Raw genomic sequence first — 18,397 nt, 5'->3', positions numbered from 1 at the left:
CCCGATTTAGATTAAATCAAGAAGAAAAAATGAACTATGCGACTTTGATAATGAAGAGAAATGGAAAGAGCGAGGATTCAGTTAGATCTATCCCGTGTTTAATCTTCATAAAGATGAATGAATTTTAAAATGAAATTAGACGATTTAATCGAACTCAATTTTTGTTTCAACTTAAATGTTACTTGACAATCGATTCCAATGCAGGCCGACTAATCAAATTGAGATATTATATCGATGATTAATTGATAAATAACAATCTCGATCAACATAAATATATAATTTTGGTACAACCAACCTTAAGTTGATTTTAATTCTATCTCACAGCAAAATTGCAAGGTTTCTTTGGTTAACTTTGGTGAAAAAAGCTAAGAGCATGAAGGTTTACTTCTGAGAAATTTTTAAGCAATATGAATGGGATTTTCGAGATTCTCTAAGCAATTTAAAATCATCTAGATATGGAAATTATCGAAGTAATCCTGTATGTACTGATATGTAGAAGGCAACACATGTAAAAGCCCCCTCTTTACAGAATAGCCTCAAACTTTCTGATTTACAAAATGAGAAGGAGGAGGCTAGAAGAGAGGAAGAAGATCATAACAAGTCCTAAAATGGCATCAGATCATCAGCAGTCAGAGATTCTACTCTCATTCTGTTATCCTGATCATGAAGAGACCCCATTCTTGTATCCAATATTCCAAGTTGAGACTTCACCCATGGTGGATTGTACCTACCTTCGACCCACAATGCTTCTCCAGTATCTTTGTGCTTGAAATCTGGATGCTTCGGACTCCTCTGCATTTTGAATTAACCCGAATTTGGTTAATATATTTCAAGAATAAAAGAAAGGCTTTGCAAAAATGCTGTAAATATAAGAGACTTTTGATTTCCAATTTCTGAAAGTCTATTTAGTACACAACCTTGGTTTTCCTATTATCCCACCAATCCAAAGGATTTGCAAAAAATGCCTGCCAGAGTTCTTGTGTGGAACCAGTATTAGTTGCATTGTTGTTTCCTAATCTCTTACCTACAAGGAAAATTCCAACATTAGGCAGCTAACTATGTTATCATCACCGCCTGTTGCTGATTCAAGATGTTTCAGAGTTTACCAGCCGTCATATAATTAGAGTCGCGATTATTCAAGGTCATTGATGAGGAGTTTCTTTCTACAAAATTCAGTTCTTGGACAACTACCTGCAGCAGAGCTGACAAATTAGTCTGTTTGCAATAGGCAAATGGGAAAATAATATGGTAGAATAAAGTATGAATAAAAGAGAAGACCTTATAGTAGGTCTGCTGCTTCCCATCGTCATTTTCAACTGTATCTGAGACTAGTCGCCCGGAAACATATATTTGTTGACCTTTCTCTACATGCTGGAATGCAACATGTGCCAGCTCATCCCATAAGGTCAAATTGATCCTAAGACAACCATCATTAATTCGGAATAATAAAACTGATATATATTCTATGCATCTGGTTTTCATATTTTATGAGTTATAACCAACACAACAAAGTGGAAGTTCCCTTCAGTCTAGATGAGATAGAAAAGATGAAAATGGACTAATCTCCTAATGTATTGACCTTTCTTTGTCGTAGTAATAGAACTGATCCTGCAGAGGAAAGGAACAAAATTCCAGATGAAAAATTGAAGCCACTACATAGAATGATCGCGAAGGGGAAATAAGTGGTGCCATTGGCAATTGCATTGCAGTTTGGTGCAGTGAACAATAAGGGAAACTTTTGTCGAGATGGTAACGGGGTTCTATAAATTGAATTCAAGACAAATTAAAATAATAATAAGTAGCCAAAGCTTAAGAAGTACAATAAGAACTCAAGGCTAGGTAGCTTTTAGAAGAAAAATTTTGAAGAGATATGCTCAAGCTCAATGCATAGACATATAGCCAGAGCTTTGCCCATGATTAATACCAGTAGAAGCACCAAGTAAACAATTTCATGTCCCTACAGTAAGAGGAGATTAACAGTAGCATAAATATTTCACATCTAGAAAACCTAGAATATAGACCTTCCTCTTTAGTGGGCACCAGAGATGTACATCAACTGCCTCCCCAGCCTCTCTATTACCCACCTTGAAGCAAAAAGGTGCTTGCAAAAACCATCCATAAACAAAATGTTTGACACGATTCATGTACGCTCTTCCCACCAATCCTTAACTTTTTCCCTCTCCCTAGCCTTCTCTCTTCTGTTTCTGTCACTCGTTGGAGATCAAACATCATTGTAAGCAATGAGCTGTTTGACTTCATATATCAAGAGTGAGGTAAGCACAATCCATCTGGGTCCAAGCCATACTTACGGAGATTTAAAAGAAGACTGGTATTTTAGAGAAAGAGAAAAAAAGAACTTAGGAGGACTGAAGTGTTATTTTTGATTTATTTCTTGATGTAAGACAGAGCAATTGGTCAATCCAAACGGTTAGCATTAAAGACCATATCCATTATACCAGGGGGATTCCCATGGCACACATACAAACCCTCCCACCCCCTCGCAGCACACTAAAATACACACCCTATTGTACACCAACATACAAAAACTTCATCTTTTTGTCCAAAACAAAAGAATTGCTTAATGCTGGAGATCTTATTTAGATCGGAAAACTGATTTCTCAGTTTATTCTTCTCAGTTTATTAAAGTTTATAACCTGTTCCACCTCCTCCCTTTTTACTCTTAAAACCAACAATGCCTCCCATTCGCCTTCCTGTTCCTCATTCTTCAAACTTGCAGGGTTTAAGCAGTCCAGATTTCCAAAAAGAACAAATTCATTATCATCTTCCATTCCAGTTCCACCCAGTTATCATCTTTTCAATAAAGAAACACAATAAATAATCAAGGTTTTTGGCAGATTGTCAGCATGAAAAGAAAGCCACCTCAACAGGAAACATGCCAACATGATCGATATCACTTCAACCATCACATTTTCATCTCGGATAAAATTTGATAACAGAAGAAAACACATTAACAATCTGAAAGGAAACACTTGGGGTCCAGGCAAACAAACTATACCCCCCAAAATTTTCCCAATAAATCTCCAAATTTCTATGGAAAGTACGTCAGATAACATCACAATTGACAACATAATAAAAAACTATACGCCCAAGCTAAAGACGCCAAGGCTTACCAGGTGGTGTCGGTGGCTGATTTTTTGACGGCAAGGCGGGTCCAGGCAAGGACCTTACCGGAAGGGAGGTGCTTGATCTCCACGGGGATAGCGACTATGCCGATGAGGTGCACCATGTTAGTCAGCTCCTTCCTCCACTGAATCTCGGCCGGTTTAGGGTGCGCCACCTGATGGCCATAGCTTTCATTTCTGTAATCAAGGGAGTATCTGATTCTGCCTCCAAAACGCGAGCGGCTACGGTGAGAGGAGAAATGAATGGAAATTTGGGGGGTTAGGGATTGGGTGTACGAAAGCGAGCTTCCGCGCGAACAAAGGAAAAGTTTACTCGATGACGATAAAAGCATTTGTTCTAAAGCCATTTGCCGTATCCAGCACCAGCAGATATTTTTCTTTCTTATCTCTTCTTGTCTCTACTCCTACTATGGAGTTTATTAAAATTAGTTGCAGGCAGCGCGCCAAACTGAGAGAGGAAGATGATCTTATTGGGCCTCGAAGAGCTCAACTTCAAGCTAGAAGAGCCAAACTTTAAGCCCATAATGAGGCGTAAATTCAAAACGGAGCGTTTCGTTACTCTACGAGGCGGGGGAGGTCTTCTTGGGCCTAGTAGAGCCCAACTGTAAGCCCATAACTAGGCCCAAATGTAAAACGGAGCGTTTCGTTACCCACGAGGCGGGGCGGATCTTCTTGGACTAGAAGAGCCTAACTATAAGCCCATAATGAGGCCCGAAACAGAGCGTTTCGTTACCAACGAGGCAGAAGAGGATCTTCTTGGGCAGGCCCAAGTTCAAAACGGAGCGTTTCGATACCCACGAGACTGGGGGATCTTCTTGGGCCTATAAGAGCCCAACTGTAAGCCCATAACTCAAAGCCCAAATGGAAAAGATAACAAAACGGAGCGTTTCGTTTGCCACGAGGGGGATCTCCTTGGGCCTAGAAGAGACCAACTGTAAGCCCATAACTCTCAAGGCCCAAATTCAAAGATCACCAAACGCAGCGTTTCGTTACCCACTAGGCGGGGGGAATCTTCTTGGGCCTAGAAGAGACCAACTGTAAGCCTATAACTTAAGGCCCAAATTCAAAGATCACCAAACGCAGCGTTTCGTTACCCCCGAGTCGGGGGTGCGCAGTACGCAACCTCTGAAACATGTTGGATGTTTTCTCACAGAATATTTTCGATTAAAATCAAGTGTTGGGAGGCCCGAATCGCAGCCCTGAGACTCTGCTTTCAGGTTGGAGGAGTACTGTCGAAAATGCTTGCTCGACTCGCGTCTAAGCGCCTTCTTGATATCCGTAAAGTTTTCAGTCAGTTTCCTCAGGTTCTCCTATATGAATTTTCCTTGCCGTTTTCTCGCATTTTCCAGGCACCCAAACACTTTCCTCGATCTCATTTTTGTTCTTCCATTGCATTTCTATCTGCAGGCATCTCGATCCTTCTCCACTGCCTTAAATTACGTGAGTATGCTTTTAGTTTTTTTTTTTTTGTCTATTTTATTTTTCATTTTGGTATTAGTAAATGGAATTTATGTGGCGATTGATTTTGCAGCACATTGATAGTCCGGATAACAATCCTGATCTTCCATGGGTGTTTACTGATGCAAACAAAGAGAAGGTCAGTGAGAAGCCTCTAAATTGATTATCTTTAGTTGTTTAGGTTCTGTAATTGAACAGTACATGGACATGGTAAATTTTTTATACTGGGAAAGGTTGTAGATTGGATTTATTCACTATCTCGTTATCCATCCTTGTTTCCTGAGCTAAAAGATAGTTTCATTGAGAGTTTGACTGAAGATTAGCCTATTTCTCGAGAACCTCCACCTGTCCTCTTTCCCCTATTAGTGGCAAGAACGAAGCTTGAAGATATGATTAGGTAATAGAAGTTATGGACTGCACTATCACTTAATCAAGTTAAGAACGCTTGTCTTGATCTGCAGAAATTCATATGTTCTGTTATGTGACATTCAGTTTTTTATACCATGGCCAAGGAATAAGCGACTCCTCTTGGAGTTCAAATCCAAATATTTATTATGTTACACTCCAATTAAATATTTAGCTTCATTCTAATTTATAGAGCATGCAACCTAAAGTTTCTAGTGAGTAGCAATAGGACAACAATGGTTTGGGGATGCAATCTTGGTTTGCTACTCTACATTTTCCCCATACCCAATCGAGGAGATGAACCATGTTCTCATTTGAAATTATGTATCCCTATGTTGTAGTCTTGACGAATGGATCTAGTTATGGGACCATTAACACATAAATCAGTAGGAAGAACAAGGTTCTTCTTTGATTTTCTGCCTTTACCTATTTTTACATTGAAATTAAGGGCTTGTTAGGAAGAGAGAATCCTATGATCTCTAGAGTAAGAAACTACTCTGCCTTTAAATTTTTCTTCATACATAATCTGTAAGACAGCAAATCTGGTTTTATTACAATTAGAGTGTAGTTATCTGGAAATTATTTTTAGAATTTAGTAACTATCTTGTATAATCCTCTTAATTTCTTACATCCATACTTACCCAATATTCCTACATAATATTTTACAAAATAAGATACTGAAAAAATAAAACAGACTATTCTTATAAATCTTTGGAAAAGCTTCTCCTTTCCTATTATCTACATCTTAGATGTACTCTAACAGTACTCCCCCTTTGAGGACTGCACTTATTGTCAAGCACAAGAGCCGATGCCTAAGGTGGATCCTATTGGCTCTCAAATCTTTCTTCAGTAGAAGTGTTGAACATGAATGGTTCTTCCACTTTGAGCCAGACGAGCCGCTTGCATTGGTGGCCAAGTGTGAACTGCTCATCACAGTTGAATCAGAGGTTCTTGACGTGTCAGCGGTCTAATTCTTGGGCAGCCGTGTAATGGTGGCTGGTAGCGATAGAAAGTTGCAGCCAGATTCAGCATCTGCTATTGTAATGAAGCGCAACGCATTGAGAAAGAATCAGAGGGAAACACCATTGCCACAAGAAGGCGTTGAAATACCCACTGCTGTTCTGCACTTTTACTCGCAAGTCTAATTCATTGCTGTTGTCAAATCTGTGGTAGAATATAATTCCACTTCTAAAGCAAGTAATCTCGCGAGCAACTCAAGAAAATTACCACTTCCTTTTTGGTTGTCAATGTCCTTGCCTGTGCAGACAATAACTCCAATTTCTTTTGGTACTCTAAAACAGTCCTTTTTTGGCCCAATTTGCTAAATTCACTGAGTTTGTTGCTTCTAATTAGTGGCCCAAGTCTGAATTGACAAAAACACTCTAGTCCCGGTCACTGCAAATATCCAACTTCATGAACCAAACTTGTGTTACAGTGTCAAGATGAAAAGATGCCATGGAGACTTTACCGTGGGTCTGGTGCAAGTTGGTGTCCGAAAAAATGTTCACAGCAACACAACCACTGTAAGGCATCTCCAGAACCATCAACATAGGGAAGATCTAATATCCAACTTCATGAACCAAACTTGTGTTACGGTGTCAAGATGAAAAGATGCCATGGAGACCTTACCGTGGGTCTGGTGTAAGTTGGTGTCCGAAAAAATGTTCACAGCGACACAACCACTGTAAGGCATCTCCAGAACCATCAACATAGGGAAGATCCAATTTGGTGTAACGAGGCAGAAACGGCTGATCAGCATGGTGGTGGTACTGTGTGCGGCAGCATCACACTGGACGCATTGAGGTGCCTGCGCATCACCTGTTGTTGGGCGCAGGATGTCTGGCCGCGCTGAGAATTTTCTTCCTCATGCATTTTGCACGTGGCGAAATATGCTGCACCCAGATAGCATGAGTGCTGGTGGTCTGCCTAGCTGCTTCCTTCTCTGGATTCCATCAGAGCAGTTTTGGCTGACAACTCCAATTTTCCCACTAAAAATTCTAACTTTAATTTGTCTTGTTCCAATCTACTTGATCATCTGCAAAAATTTCTCAAACATGGAGTGTAAGTCCTAATGATTCAAACATGGATTGTAATTCCTAAATGCTTTAAAAAATTCTTGGTGAATACTATATGCACTGTTACTTTTTTTGAAGCTCTCTGCCATTGTATCAATTTGGATAAATTAAAATTGTTCTCTTTTTGTGTTGGTGTAGAGATGGAGGAATGCACTAACGTCCTAATGTGTTGGATCTCGATGCTCCCTTTCAAATATCTTGGCTTGCGCCTAAGTTCTAAATTCAACAACATAACTATTTAGGATCCGATTAATCTCAAGATGAAGAAAGACTGTCTTGTTGGAAGAAAATTTACCTTCTCAAAGGAGGCAGGCTCGCTCTTGCTAAAAGTACCTTCTCCAATCTACCCACCTATTACCTCTCTCTTTCCTATGGGTGCCAATGTTGTTGGGGGGGGGCGCGGGGCTAAACAGTTGAGATGATGCCATCTTGTGCCTTGGGATGTTGTGAAAGACCAATTGTAATAGGAAGTCTTGGCATAAGATCTTTGTCCATTATAAACAAAGTTTTGTTGGCAAGTGAGTTTGGAAGTTTGCATCGTATAATTCTGCTTGTGGAGGAGGTGATTATTGCCTAATACGTGTTGGATAGCAGGGGTTGGAAATATGCTAGAGTCAACTAGAGTTACTGCACTAATCTTTGGAAATGGATTAACAAGGATTGGAGCTACTTCTTCAACTTGCTGCTGTTTGGACTTGTTAATGGTTGAGCTTTAAGCTTTTGTGCGAGTTGTTAGTGTAGGGAGAGACCATGTAAGTCCTTGCTATTGTTAGGGATAAGGACGTTGACTCAGCGATGTTGTGGTAAAAAATAGCGTGTACCTCAATTGTGGAGTGTCCTGCTCGTATTAAACCTTAATGACTGGGAGATTGACAATATGTCCTCCCTTTTAATTTTTCTTGAGACAGGCCCTTTTGGTCCTTGTGATTGTGATTGTCCTACGTTACCTTGTAGTAAGAATGATGTGTTTTTGTGAGATTTGTTTACCATAATCTTCTCTCAAAATTAGGCAGCAGCAAGATTTCCATGGAAACAAATTTAAAAGAAACAAGTGAGAGTTGAAATGGTGTGCTTGCAAGAGGCTGAACACCCTAATCATCTCCTCCTTCAGTGTTTTGAGGCTGGAAGGTTATGGGATTCCTTCCTTAACATATCTTCCATTGTAACTGCTTCGATTATGGATGAATTATTGACTTGGGATGGCAAGGGGGTTGCCTCCCTTTCTCCCAGTGACTACCATGTGGGCCATTTAGAAGGAAAGTAGTAGGGGGGTTTTTAATGGAATTATTTCTTCTTTTGTGATTAGCCTTAAGTATATTGTTTAATAGTATGCCTCTGTTTTTCAAAGAGGACTGAGAGAACCTGGTTGACATTTTGTTTTCTTGACTCTTGTATGGATAATGCTTCGCAGATGCTCAAAATTTTTAGCGTTTCACCTCATTATTGTTAAAACCATCCGTGTGTAGGTTAAAGAGATTCTGTCGCATTACCCGTCCAACTACAAGCAATCTGCAGTTATTCCTCTGTTAGATCTTGCACAGCAGCAGCATGGAGGGTGGCTTCCTGTCTCAGCAATGAATGCGGTATTTTTCTTATTATATTGTTCAGTTTTCTTTAAAAATTATACATGCATGCATGCATGTCAAATTTTTCGGTGCCATTTTCCATTCTTTTGTGAAAAGAGTTATCTAAACTTGGCCATGAATAAGCAAAATAATTACTTTTTTTGAGCTTTTGATAGGAATAGTGATTCTTGTTGTGAGCTTAAGAGCTATAGATTAGCATTCAGCTTAATGAAATCTTAGGAAATCAATTTTTATCATACTTATGGTTTAATCCATCCACATTGTTTCTGTGTATTAGCAATAAGCACACCTTTTGCTTGTCTGGATCAAAATCATAAGCTGCTGCTAAAATTGAATTCTTGCTATTTTTTTTCCTTTTTTCCCTTTTGTTTTTAGTTAAGTTATATTTGGCTAGTTTCTAATCCAGAAACATCAAACATTTGTTTTATGAATTAAAATTTTATATTATTCAATCCAAGCAACCATCTAGAGTTAGCTCTGACATTTGACAGCATAATGGACCTGGATTGCAATTAACAGATGCCTATATGTTTATACGGCTGACTAGATCATTGTCAATTAGAAATGCAGAAGGCAATGCACATTGCTTATAACTGAATATATAATGAATTTTCCAGGTGGCTAAGGTTATAGAAGTTGCTCCTATACGTGTCTATGAGGTAGCGACCTTTTATTCAATGTTCAACAGGACGAAGGTAAGCAATGATTCACTTTATTCCAATACAAATGTGCGTGCCCTATCCCCTGTCATGCTAGTGAAGACGTATGTCCATTAATTTGTTTCATTGGATTCTAGGTGGGAAAGTACCACCTATTAGTTTGTGGCACTACACCTTGTATGATACGTGGTTCACGAGAAATTGAATCTGCTTTGTTGAAACACTTGGGAGTGAAGCGTAATGGTGAGGTTCATAGAGATGTTTATTTCTTTATATTATAAACTCCAAATCTTGTTAAAATGTTATAATTTTATTTAGAACTTACATATCTATTACATGCTATTTGCAGAAGTGACAAAGGATGGTTTGTTCTCAGTTGGAGAAATGGAGTGCATGGTATGTCTGTTCTTAATCTCTTTACTTGTTTAGAAGTGGGCACACTTAGAATTAGAATTGCAATATGTGGAAAGATGTTAGACCACGTTTTCTTAATCTCTTTACTTGTTTAGAAGTGAGCACACTTAGAATTAGAATTGCAATATGTGGAAAGATGTTAGACCACAACTTTTTTTAAATGACCAATTATCTAAGGAGCCTGTAATCTTCAAGTTCAGTTTTTTAAGTGATGTGGTTGTTTCCATTGGACCTATCTCTGTTACATGTTTTCTACTGGTCTACATTGTTGTGATTTTTTGGGCAAAATCTTTTTCAGCCACCAGCCAGAGTTCTAATTTGCACAATTGCCTTCGGCAATGCGAGATTTGATCTTAATTGTTTTCTGCAGGGCTGTTGTGTGAATGCTCCCATGATTACAGTGGTTGATTACTCCAATGGATCTGAAGGATATACATACAATTATTATGTGGGTCCATGACAATCCTTCTTATTTTGAATTTCTCTTTAAGTTTGTGCTCAAAATGGTGGGAAACTGAAAAGGTTGTTTTTAACTTCAATGCAGGAAGATGTTACACCAGAAGGAGTAGTTGAGATAGTGGAAAAGTTGAGAAAGGGTGAAAAACCACCGGTAAGACACTTGACATAGAAGATATTTCCATTTCCTTCCCCAGATTTTCTCACTGTTTTGTTTGGCCAACTGGCCTGGTGGTCCCTATTATACTCTTTCCTAATTTGAAATGGCTTAAGGCGGACTAACTTTGGATTCTCGAACAAATATGTTGGGGTATACTCTGTTTATTTTCCTTTTTAGCTTCTTTTGGCCTGTGACTATACCTTTGTTCCATATTTCAGCATGGCACACAAAACCCCAAGCGCACAAGGAGTGGACCTGAAGGAGGGAACACTAGTTTGCTAGGTGAACCAAAGCCCCCTCCATGCCGGGATCTTGATGCATGCTAAAATCTTATTCGGTAACATCCTCAATAATTCAAACAGCGGATCTAATAAGCTTATTTGGGTTGTATCCTCGTGCCAAATTTTCTACTGAGCATTTTTTTCGTCTGCAATATCCTGCCAGCACTTGTACTGGTGCATGTTTAGTTTAATAGATTCTATTTTTGGTTGTGGGTCTGCCTCCCTCTGTAATGGATAGAAACATTCATCCCATTAACTCATTTCCGTGCAGCTTTTATGTGGCAAAAATGCTTTGCTTTTGGCAGCAGTACAGTATTCTCACACAATTTGAAGGAAGTTTGATAAACTCATTTGAATAAATTGTTTGTTCCCGGAATTAGACTTAGTTTAGATATGTCGATTCTTTTGGTTTATGCTGAGAACACTAAATCAAACTTTTGATTGTAGTTTGTTCTTGGCTTTTCAATCTTTTATTATCTCTGTTTCAGTCAGGATTTTTGGAACTGTGAATTTTTTATCTGTGCATGTGCAGGGGCAGAAATAGCAAAATATTTTGATAATTTAAGTTCAATTTTTCTTAGTGCTGACAATTTGGAGTCCGGTTCAAAAGTTGGTTCAAACTTATTTTATGCTTGAGCTTGATTTGTTCAAAATATGTATACATATATATATGAGCTTTGAGCTCAGTCCAAGAAAAATTTGGTAAGAAGCTACACCTAAATAATGCTGGAGCTCAAATTCCATAAAATTTTAGTTAGTACATACAATATAATATACATATATATATATATATAATAGTATTATTACTTTAAAATACAAATAGCTTTATGTTTTGGATAAAATATATTTAATTTATTGATTTATTAATAAATGCTTTTGAAACCTTTTGAACTAAATAACTCCAGTTTTCAGTTCTCTTCAGGCCTACTGATTTCATTAAATGATAGGCAAAACTATATACAAACAAAATATTTTAGCACAAAAATTGTGTACGTTGAAAATATTCTTGTACCATCTTAGAACATGAATATATATATATATATATATATATATTTTTTTTTTTTGTATTAAAGAATGAAACATGTTATTTTTTGAGTTTAATTTCTCATGATGAATGAAACCCATGGCTGAGTTCTGAGGTAGAGGCAGACAAGGGCATGGAAGGGGGGAATATTTTCTTATACTCACCCACCCAGAACCAGAACCAAGAATCTGCTCCATTGATCCGTCTCGATTACTTATTTGAGAAGCTTGTGTCACGTTTGAAGACAATCTGCATCCTCTCAACCGGCTGACTACTTCCCAACTAATGACAATCAGAATTTTGGTCATCAGACACTTTACAACTTAAAGAATCTGTAATCTTCTCTGTCTCTCTCTCTCTCTATCTCTACAATGATTTAGAATTCAATAATGATCCAGGAGAAAAGAAAAAAGAAGTCAAAAACAACTTTAAGACAACGCACGAAGCTGCTCTTAAGCAAAAGTAACCACTACCAATTACTGTTGGACTACAACAACCACCAATTTTGCAAAATATCCAATTCTACCTCTGGAATTCCCATTTCATCTGGAAAATACACTACTTAAAACATTCTTTTATACATTTATCCACCCACTTTTTAGGAGGACCCACAACCCACTAAACCAAAAATTAGAGCCCCCCACTATTAAAGTGCTTCCATCATTGTCCACTACTCTATGCCATTGATACAGAAAAGAAGAGCATATCAAGTGAGCTTTGACAATTCCTCTCCCTTTACTTGGAACTTGGCGAGACTTAACGGACCTGCACTCCATTCTTTCTTTTTCTTTTTTAATGGCATTGACAACAAACCCTGTTTTGACAAAAGCTGCAAACCCAAAAGCAGCAACTGTGGTATCTGACTTTGATTTGCAATTTGAAGCTAGAACAACTTATTTTCCCGGGGGTTGGAATTTGGGGGGGAAAAAATAATAGTATGTGGGGACCCCAGACCATCTTAGTGACAACCAGATGTGGACCTTGGGAGGGAGGCATATCTTTCTATGCCAATTAAGGCGGGGGATTTGCTTCCGGCTTTACAAGTGAAGAGGTATCTGGTGGCTGTGCATGGTATATTGCTGTAGCCAATGAGATGGGCATGATACAAAGAGCCTTTGATTGGAGGAATTGCATAGCAGCTCCTACATTTTCTTCCATCAGCTTTGCCACCTGTCGTTCTGTGCCATCATTCGACCACTTTTCCCATGCCGGTTGGCTTCTTCCACCTTCACCAGTTTCATCCTGCTTTACAAACAAGAGGCTCAATTTCCTGATGATAACGGGAGACACAGCCATTTTAATGTTTTTATAATCTATTACCTCAACTGATGATAACGGAATGTCAGTTACAAGAGGCGCCACAGCACCGGCTCCTCCTAACCTACTCATGCTCAAAACCTGCAAAGTTGACCCATGGAAGATTACCAAATGAAAAAAATAAGGGTTAGACAAATTGGGTTGGGCACTCCAAATCCTATGGATGGAAAAACGCACTCATGCGAGCCACAACTTTATCATATCTTATGAGAAAATAAATAGTGTCTTATCAATGCATAATTCCACTCTGGGGATTCATGATGGGCTTTTGACAATGGAGGCGTCCCATTATCTAAAGTTAGAAGTGAAATTTTCCATGTGAAGAAGTAACCACATTTTCCTTGTAATTTGGTGGAGTAGCATAAATTAGGAGATTCAAACTGCAAGAACCAAGGGCTAAGAAACTGATCATATAAGCATGTGCTGAGCAATCATGGAACCAGTGTGTATCATGTTCCCTTAAACAAAAATTTCATTGGTGCAGCACACCAAGGATGAGGTGGATAAAATTGTGTCCATAATTGTGTGAGAATCCGCCACCAATTATTTTGAACAAACATCGTCACCAATTCTTTAAGCAAATGAGTTGGAATAAAAATCTGCTTAGATTGGATAAGGCACAACCAGAAGTTAGGTAACACATTGGCCGAGCAACTACTTCAATTTTGATGATGTCTAAAAAATAAAAAATAGAAAAAGTGAATGCTATAAAGAAATCCTTTTTAAAAAAAAATGAAAAATGCTATAAAGAAATCAAGATAGGGAACATAAACAAAAATCAATAAATACTGAAGCTATCTCCTTTAAGTTATATGTCTTAGTAGTAACCACTACAGGGACAGATAAAAGAGGTAATTTCTCTAACAAACACGAAGATGGTTGATTATTACCTTAACTTGGAGTCTTAGGAACTTTACATAATCTACAATTTCATCAAGCATGGCAGCTCTATCTGTCTGGGAAAAAAAAACCTTACGTCAGAACCAAGGGAGTAAAAAAGCATACCATTACAGTTACCAAAGTATCTTGCAGTTGACATAGCAAGGGTCCACATGCCACTAAAATAATCATAAATAACCAACTATAGAAGTCATATATTTTCAACGATTAATCACTATTTTGACTCCAAGGTATCAGACCTAATCCTCTCACTTTGGGTGGGGGTGTGTGTGTATATATAGGATATACTCCATCAAGTTTCAGCCAAAAAAAAGAAAACCTCCATTCAGAATCATGGACTTTTAACAGACAAAAAGATAGTCCAAGGAATCAGTTTTCCTCATGACCAACTTTTCCACATCAAATCATTCGATCCATCTCGAAGTCAAAAATGTCAACTATTTCAATTTCAGACTTGAATCCACAAGTTACAAAGAGACATACCGTACCATCAAGCTGTAGCAAAGTAGTAATAACCATTTGGTTGAAAATTTCCTACTAAAGGTAGTACAAGATGTCTTCGGAAGGGATAGTGTTTACCAAATCTGGCTGAAAACTTACTTCTTTAGTTAGAAAACTATCTATACATAGTTTCTCTGAATCCGGACTTGTCTTTTGATATTATTAATACCACCAACCTCATTGATACAAGTTCCCTAAGGAGAAAATAAATTTCTAGTATTACCACCAGTTTCCATCCCTGGTATCTGAATAAATGGGAGAAAGGCTTTTCTTTGTTAAACTGAAGTGATACACACAGGGACCTTTTCCTCATTTAACCAGGGACCCATCCAGCCCTAACCCCAAAGTTCTGTGGGGATGGGAACAGGGACAAAGATAGTAGCTAACTTGCCCAGTTTCATTTTGCAAGACAAAGTGGGGATACCAACCAAAACTTTTTTATCAAAATTCTCTTGAATACGCAGGCAGAAAGAATTTAATTTTTCATAACACTTCATTGAATATACACCGAGCAGGTCCCAGAAATACCAGAAAACAATTAATATCTCTCAAACAGCATAACGATGTATACAGAAAACAATTGTTTTTCAGGGAACTTCCCTAAAATAGACTACAAGAATGCCAGAAACATCAGAAAAATATTAGGCTTAACTCCCAGTTGAATAAATTAGAATACTAGGAACAGTGTCCTTATGTTCAACAGTAGCAAACACAATAAATCAGCTTATCAGAGCGGGGGCTAATAGAATCTTAAGAAAGAAAGTAATTAGTATGCATTCTCACCACTAACTTCCTTAAATGTATCCTTACCACTAACTTAGGGTGAAAGGAATTAGTCTAGGATTTCCTTCTTCTTTTTCCTTCTCTCAGTTGTATAAGAACAACATGCTCACCTTTTGAGGATGCTTTTGTGTAGACACAAGGAAAATGCATATTTGCAGCTAAGTAGTTTACTTATTCAGCAAAGAACAACTGACCTTGTTAACACTGGGCACAAGTTCCTGCAGCGCCCTAATTCTTTCTGCTATTTTTTCTCTGCGTAACTGTACAGAAGTATAAATACAAAGTTCACTCAATATTTTAATAAAATTTCAAGCAAAAATGAACTCTAAATGCAAGAAAAAGAAAGTATATATATGACTTATTAAGTATTTATGGGATCACCAATAACAATCCAATTTATTTAATCAAGACAAGAATCCAGATAATGAATCCTTCAAAAAATCTTTTCAAAATAGCTTTAGACAATAAATGGCAAGCTTCTCCCAAGTAATACAAGAGAAGATAACTCCCCTCTCACACTGAATTGTATAAACCATGAGAGGAGGATGGTCACTATACAATTTGATTATAATGAAAACAGCAAGATAAATCCAGTTTGCTTATTCCCAGATTCATGATCAGTAAGAGTTTTTAGCTTCAATCAAACAAAGGAATCAGATAGTGATTACTCACTACTACACATGCATACACATTAAAACTGAGAAATAAGGAAACATCTATCACGGTATAACTTTTTTCTTCACACTTCAAGGGACACATAGAACATAAGAAAAAATATAAATGAGATATAACAAAGTCAAGCCTCTTTGTTCTATGTCTGAAACCAACACTTGCATCTATTCTAAGTACAAGTCAACATGCTACAGGGCCTTACCCGCTCAGCTATGCTATGTGGATCTGTGGCCTGGCCTCGCCGAGCCCGTACCCGTGGTCGCATTACTGGTGGATGGGGTGCTGCAGGAACAGTTGTTGGCATTGGTTGACCATGGAAAACCTGTCCAATAATTCGAAGATTCACCACCAAAAGAGAAATAAGGACACAGAAGGACTAAACAGTTATTTTTTCTGCAAGTTTAGAACTGTTCATCAGTATTTCACCTCCCACAGGAAAAAATAATTTTTTTAATTATAATTATATATTTAAACAAACCATCGATGGAACATTTGTGAGAGTGGATGACAATAACATTAAAAGACAAGTGGATGTTGTCAAAAATGTTGGAATACAGCATTGAGGATACAATTACTACAAAGCCAGACGAGAAGTGCAGGGGATAAGAATGTCAAATTCCTATCTCAGGCAATATTAATATAAATGTTTTTTCCTTTTCCGAGAGGGAGAGAATAATATATGGAGATGTTCTCTTCCATGGAAAAAAATCAATCTAACAATTTCTAGATCTTAAAAGGAAATGTAAAAGGGACAGAAAAAGGTTTTAGAAGCAAATTACCATATGGACCCAGAAAATTACCAAAAATCAGCACTTCCAAATTATTACTTCAATATAGATCAAAAATTAAAAAACTCCTTTGAAAGCATACTACAGTGTTCAAAAATGTTGAAGAAAGAGAACTTTGTGTCTCTGACCTACGCCTTGTGGAAAAACCTGTCAACACCTGCAGGTGGCTATTTCCAGTGCCATCTGTTTTGTTGTCTCCATGAAAAAAACTCATTCATCAAATCATTTCATCATAAATATATTTAATCACTCTATCCGTCAGTCAACTCTATCATTAAAGCATCCTAATAAGGACTTGCTCGTTGCATTCTCCCTTGTCAGGTATGAGTAGGAATCTCACAACAGTATATCAAGGGCCCAAAGCCAACCTTGCTTAGGCTCCTTATTGTCGTTCTTTTCCCTTGTCTTTTAGCTAATAGAGAAAATTCAAAACAGTAAAGAAGGAAAGTTTAAAGTGAAAAGAATTATATGATCATCCCAAGTAAAAATCAAGTCTTTCTTCAATCTTTAATGAGTTACGAAATCCCAGGCAGAAAAAGAAATGTTTCATTTGGAGACAATATGTAAATTAAATAAACTAAAATAAGAAATAAGGACCATCAAGCATTTCCAGAAAGCTCCTTTTTTTTTTCTCGATGATCAACAAATAAAAAAAAATAAAGGACAAAAAGAAAATACTTTATCTTACATTTTTCACAGAGGAACCTCTACCATCAACGACGTCATCGCGAAATCGTTTGCCGCTGCCGGAAGCGTCCTCGGGCTTCAGAAAACCCCCCTTCCCTTGTTCCAAACTAAGCCCCAGCGGAAATACGGGAGTATGAAAGCCAGCGGCAGCTCCAGCTCCTCCAGAGCCGGCAGTGAGAGCGGTCATGTGAGCAGAGCCATCACTGGAACTCAGCTGCAGCATCATCGGAGGCACAGACGCAGCTGTTCCGCCCAATCCGCCATCGTGTCCTGTCAAGCCTGTGTCGGCGGAAGCGAAGTTAGGGAGACCGAGGATTTGCTCGAGGAAATCATCGGAAGCAGCTTCGTTTGGGTTATTACTAGCCATGAGCAAGTCTCCGCCGAGTGGAGTTAAATGGAGACGATGAATTAGGGATTCCAAATAGCATCTACATGCAAAACAAAGAAGAAGAAGAAGAAGAAGAGAGAGATTGACTGGTTAAATTCTCTCCCTGTCTCTGTCTCTGTCTCTGTCACCGTCCCTGTCTCTCTCTCGCTCAAAGCTCAGCTTTCCTTTTGCAGAAGCTGTTTATTTCCAAGTTTCTTTTTTTTTTTTCTCTACTGATGAATATTTTCCAACTGAGCAGAGTAGTGAGAAGGAAGAGAGACGGAGGAGGGCAATAAAGAGGGTGGCATTTATGGTTGTTAAAAATGTGATCCTTTACGAAAAAGGGGTTGACTTTTCACTAATTTACATATCTACCCTTATTCTCCTGTGAGTTAAACGGCGTCGTTTGATTCGGGAAAGCCGTCGAGTTCACTCACTCCTTCAGACTAGCATTTTTTGCGCTTTTTGTGCCTGTGTGAATTTCGCACGTGCTGCTGCAGCGGGTAGTGGGACCAGACCCGACCATTCACATTCCCACGTGCATGCTCGGCTCATTTATTAATATTAATTTATTAATTACTAACTAAATTAATATTAATTTAGTTAATTTAGTTAGTAATTAATAAATTAATTAATTTAGTTAGTAAGGGTTGACGCTATGGTTATTGTAAAATATAATTTAAGATAAAAAGATTTAAATTTTAACTTATTTAAATTAAAA

The 18,397-nt window shown here is 38.0% G+C and overlaps 3 protein-coding genes across 4 annotated transcripts; 1 reads left to right on the top strand and 2 right to left on the bottom strand.

Moving 5' to 3' along the window:
- Positions 1-426: 426 nt before the first annotated feature.
- LOC110814838 (protein OSB1, mitochondrial-like) lies at positions 427-3,569 on the bottom strand. Its single transcript, XM_022042422.2, has 5 exons — positions 3,132-3,569; positions 1,279-1,417; positions 1,107-1,191; positions 918-1,024; positions 427-792 (listed from the first exon to the last, which is right to left on the bottom strand). The coding sequence occupies exons 1-5, from the start codon at positions 3,488-3,490 to the stop codon at positions 604-606; spliced, it is 879 nt and encodes a 292-aa protein (XP_021898114.2). The 5' UTR covers positions 3,491-3,569; the 3' UTR covers positions 427-603.
- Positions 3,570-4,271: 702 nt separating this feature from the next.
- On the top strand, positions 4,272-11,013 carry LOC110814807 (NADH-ubiquinone oxidoreductase 24 kDa subunit). The gene is made up of 10 exons (XM_022042387.2): positions 4,272-4,447; positions 4,551-4,583; positions 4,675-4,740; positions 8,548-8,664; positions 9,285-9,362; positions 9,464-9,569; positions 9,676-9,722; positions 10,111-10,188; positions 10,285-10,350; positions 10,575-11,013. The coding sequence occupies exons 1-10, from the start codon at positions 4,283-4,285 to the stop codon at positions 10,680-10,682; spliced, it is 864 nt and encodes a 287-aa protein (XP_021898079.2). The 5' UTR covers positions 4,272-4,282; the 3' UTR covers positions 10,683-11,013.
- A 1,100-nt stretch (positions 11,014-12,113) lies between these two features.
- Positions 12,114-17,966, bottom strand: LOC110814765 (transcription factor UNE12). 2 transcript variants are annotated; one of them, XM_022042333.2, is made up of 6 exons: positions 17,311-17,965; positions 16,037-16,156; positions 15,357-15,422; positions 13,869-13,934; positions 12,982-13,059; positions 12,114-12,903 (listed from the first exon to the last, which is right to left on the bottom strand). In XM_022042333.2, the coding sequence occupies exons 1-6, from the start codon at positions 17,674-17,676 to the stop codon at positions 12,673-12,675; spliced, it is 927 nt and encodes a 308-aa protein (XP_021898025.1). In that variant the 5' UTR covers positions 17,677-17,965; the 3' UTR covers positions 12,114-12,672. The 2 variants fall into 2 exon arrangements, with proteins under 2 accessions (XP_021898025.1, XP_021898024.1); XM_022042332.2 differs by having other exon boundaries at positions 12,114-13,059; positions 17,311-17,966.
- Positions 17,967-18,397: the final 431 nt, after the last annotated feature.

Source organism: Carica papaya, chromosome 3, assembly GCF_054855325.1.
Source record: "Carica papaya isolate Zhongbai chromosome 3, ASM5485532v1, whole genome shotgun sequence".
NCBI lineage: Eukaryota > Viridiplantae > Streptophyta > Magnoliopsida > Brassicales > Caricaceae > Carica > Carica papaya.
Note: the sequence above shows the minus strand (reverse complement) of the source record. Positions and strands in the feature narration are given on the sequence as shown.